The sequence below is a fragment of the Muntiacus reevesi genome, chromosome 1 (assembly GCF_963930625.1).
Source record: "Muntiacus reevesi chromosome 1, mMunRee1.1, whole genome shotgun sequence".
NCBI classification, from domain to species: domain Eukaryota; kingdom Metazoa; phylum Chordata; class Mammalia; order Artiodactyla; family Cervidae; genus Muntiacus; species Muntiacus reevesi.
In genome coordinates, this window is record NC_089249.1 from 146390076 (window position 1) to 146393803 (window position 3728).

At 56.9% G+C, this 3728-nt stretch overlaps 1 protein-coding gene across 1 annotated transcript; it reads left to right on the forward strand.

Annotated features, from left to right (window-relative positions):
- The first annotated feature begins 1111 nt into the window (after nucleotides 1–1111).
- JUN (Jun proto-oncogene, AP-1 transcription factor subunit) lies at nucleotides 1112–3010 on the forward strand. Its single transcript, XM_065912073.1, has one exon. The coding sequence runs from the start codon at nucleotides 1237–1239 to the stop codon at nucleotides 2242–2244; it is 1008 nt and encodes a 335-aa protein (XP_065768145.1). The 5' UTR covers nucleotides 1112–1236; the 3' UTR covers nucleotides 2245–3010.
- The last annotated feature ends 718 nt before the right edge of the window (nucleotides 3011–3728 follow it).

Here is a 3728-nt window from a genome sequence, read left to right on the forward strand (position 1 = left end):
CACAATGCACCGGGCGGGCCGGGAAAGACGCGCCGGGGAGGGAGGGGGAAGAGAGGGGCGCTAGTCGCTCGGAGGGGGGTTGGGGGGAAGGAGGAGAAAGAAGGGCCCAACTGTAGGAGGGCAACGGAGCATTACCTCATCCCGTGAGCCTCCGCGGGCCCAGAGAAGAATCTTCTAGGGTGGGGTCTCCATGGCGACGGGTGGGCCCGCCCCCCTGAGGGCGACGCGAGCCAATGGGAAGGCCTTGGGGTGACATCATGGGCTATTTTTAGGGGTTGACTGGTAGCAGATAAGTGTTGAGCTCCGGCTGGATAAGGGCTCAGAGTTGCACTGAGTGTGGCTGAAGCTGTGAGGCGGGAGTGGAGGTGCGCGGACGCAGGCAGGCAGACAGGCATAGTCAGTCGGGAAGGACTGCAAATCCTATTTTCCAATTTCTCTCCAACTGCCCGGAGCTAGCGCTTGTGGCTCCCGGCCTGGTGTTTGAGGAGCGCCGGGAGAGCCCCTACTCCAGCCGCCCCCAGGCGGAGAGCCCCGCTGCGCGGGCGCTGCTGACAGCGCGGAGAGCGGCCACTGTCCGCCCGGGGAAGTCCGGAGAGCGGCTGCAGCGGCAAGAACTTTCCCGGCCAGGAAGACAGGGGACAAGTGGCCGCCGGGTCCCGGAACGAACTTTTGCAAACCTTGCCTCCGCCCGAAGCTGCCGCGGCGGCGGTGAAGAAAAGGAGGCGGCGGAGAGAGGAGAACGTGCGCTCCGCTTCGCTCACACCGGTTGCTGAACTTGGGCGAGCGCTAGCCGCGGCTGCCGGGCGCCCCCTCCCCCTCGCAGCGGAGGAGGGGACAGTCTTCCGAGTCGGAGCGGTGGACACCCGCCGCCGGCCGGCCACCGCGGGATCCGCGCTCCCTGCTACCACCGGAAAGCGAGTTCGTCCGCGGGCTCTGAGGAACCGCTGCGCTCGAGAGAGCTCCGTGAGTGACCGCGACTTTTCAAAGCCGGGCGGCGCGCGCGAGCGGACAATTAAGAGCGCGGGTGGCGTCTTAACCCTGCGATCCCCCGGACCGAGCTGGTGAGGAGGGCGCCGGGGGGGCTGCCAGCCGGCGGGGGCGCGCGCTCTTCCAGAAACTTTCCTTGCTTACCGCCCGAAGAGGCGCGGGTGTCCCCCGCTTGCCAGCGCGCTGTTGCGGCCCCGAAACTTCTGCGCGCAGCCTGAACTAAGCCCACGCGAAGTGACGGACTGTTCTATGACTGCAAAGATGGAAACGACCTTCTACGACGATGCCCTCAACGCCTCGTTCCTCCAGTCTGAGAGCGGCGCCTACGGCTACAGTAACCCCAAGATTCTGAAGCAGAGCATGACCCTGAATCTGGCCGACCCGGTGGGCAGCCTGAAGCCGCACCTCCGGGCCAAGAACTCCGACCTCCTCACCTCGCCCGACGTGGGGCTTCTCAAGCTGGCCTCGCCCGAGCTGGAGCGCCTGATCATACAGTCCAGCAACGGGCATATCACCACCACGCCGACCCCCACCCAGTTCCTGTGCCCCAAGAACGTGACGGACGAGCAGGAGGGATTCGCCGAGGGCTTCGTGCGCGCCCTGGCCGAACTGCACAGCCAGAACACGCTGCCCAGCGTCACGTCGGCGGCGCAGCCGGTCAGCGGGGCGGGCCTCGTGGCCCCGGCGGTGGCCTCGGTGGCGGGTGGCAGCGGCAGCGGCGGCTTCAGCGCCAGCCTGCACAGCGAGCCGCCGGTCTACGCCAACCTCAGCAACTTCAACCCCGGCGCGCTGAGCAGCGGCGGCGGGGCGCCCTCCTACGGCGCGGCCGGCCTGGCCTTTCCCGCGCAGCCCCAGCAGCAGCAGCAGCAACCGCCGCAGCCGCCACACCACCTGCCCCAGCAGATCCCGGTGCAGCACCCGCGGCTGCAGGCCCTGAAGGAGGAGCCGCAGACGGTGCCCGAGATGCCCGGGGAAACGCCGCCCCTGTCCCCCATCGACATGGAGTCCCAGGAGCGGATCAAGGCGGAGAGGAAGCGCATGAGGAACCGCATCGCTGCCTCCAAGTGCCGGAAAAGGAAGCTGGAGAGGATCGCGCGGCTGGAGGAAAAAGTGAAAACCTTGAAAGCGCAGAACTCGGAGCTGGCGTCCACGGCCAATATGCTCAGGGAACAGGTGGCCCAGCTTAAACAGAAAGTCATGAACCACGTTAACAGCGGGTGCCAACTCATGCTAACGCAGCAGTTGCAAACGTTTTGAGGCGAGACTGTCGGGGGCTGAGGGGCAACGGAGAAAAAATATAAATAACACAGAGAGACAGATTTGAGAACTTGACAAGTTGCAAGAGAGAAACAGAGAAAAAAAAAAAAGTGTCCGAGGACTAAAGCCAAGGGTATCCAAGTTGGACTGGGTTGCGTCCTGACGGCGCCCCCAGTGTGCACGAGTGGGAAGGACTTGGCGCGCCCTCCCTTGGCAAGGAGCCAGGGAGCGGCCGCTCGCGGGCTGCCCCGCTTTGCGGAGGGGCTGTCCCCGCGCAAACAGAACGTTAGACTTTTCTTTAACATTGACCAAGAACTGCATGGACCTAACATTCGATCTCATTCAGTATTAAAGGGGTGGGGTGGGGGAGGGGGTTGCAAACTGCAATAGAGACTGTAGATCGCTTCTGTAGTACTCCTTAAGAACACAAAGGGGGTGGGGGAGGGGAGGCGGGAGGGAGGTTTGTGAGAGCGAGGCCCAGCCTGCAGATGAGCTCTTTCTGGCCTGCCTTCCATAACTGTGTATGTACATATATATATTTTTTAATTTGATGAAAGCTGATTACTGTCAATAAACAGCTTCATGCCTTTGTAAGTTATTTCATGTTTGTTTGTTTGGGTGTCCTGCCCAGCCTTGTTTGTAAATAAGAGATTTGGAGCACTCTGAGTTTACCATTTGTAATAAAGTATATAATTTTTTTATGTTTTGTTTCTGAAAATTCCAGAAAGGATATTTAAGAAAATACAATAAAATATTGAAAAAGTTACCCCTCCCCCAACCTCTTTTCTGCATTATCTATATAGATTACTTGTCTAGGTGGAGTTGAAAGAGTTGAGTGTCAATTAAAATCACTGTGGGTGCTTCTTACTAGCAGGCCCTGAAAACTGTTGTCTGCTGGACTTGAGAAAGAACTGCAGCTGATGCTCTCATCAAGTTATACTTTTCCCTCCCCAACAATCTACATAGAGTTGCTTACAAAGGATAGTGTGGCATTTCAGGAAGATGAGAGAAGGGAGGCTGTGGTGGAGAGGGACAGCCCACTGGGAAATCTGACATTTTAGTTTGGATTATATCAAGTGGCATGTGCTGTGACCATTTATAATGTTAGTAGAAATTTAAACAATAGATGCTTATTCTCAAAGCAGGAACAGTGGCAGATTTTTACAAAAGCTGTATCCTTCCAATTTGGAATCTTTAACAATTCCTAGATAAAAGAGATGGTCTTTGCTTATGAATATTTATAACAGCATTCTTGTCACAATAAACGTGTTCAAATACCAATAACAGATCTTGATTTCCTTTCCCTTTTCTACTTTTTTTCTTCCCAAGCTCTATTCTGAAGCTTTTCAGTTGTTGGGGTTAACATTATTGCCATCTGAAGTTATTTGGTAATTAAGAAGCAAAGAATTTAGGAAAAGTCAACACAGAAGTTGCAGTCTGGATGAAACTTCTCCCTGCTTCATTCATTCTCTTTCTCTCTCCCC

What these genes read in the sequence shown, in the direction of transcription:
- JUN (XM_065912073.1), top strand. Translation starts at nt 1,237, where the DNA reads ATGACTGCAAAGATGGAAACGACCTTCTACGACGATGCCCTCAACGCC.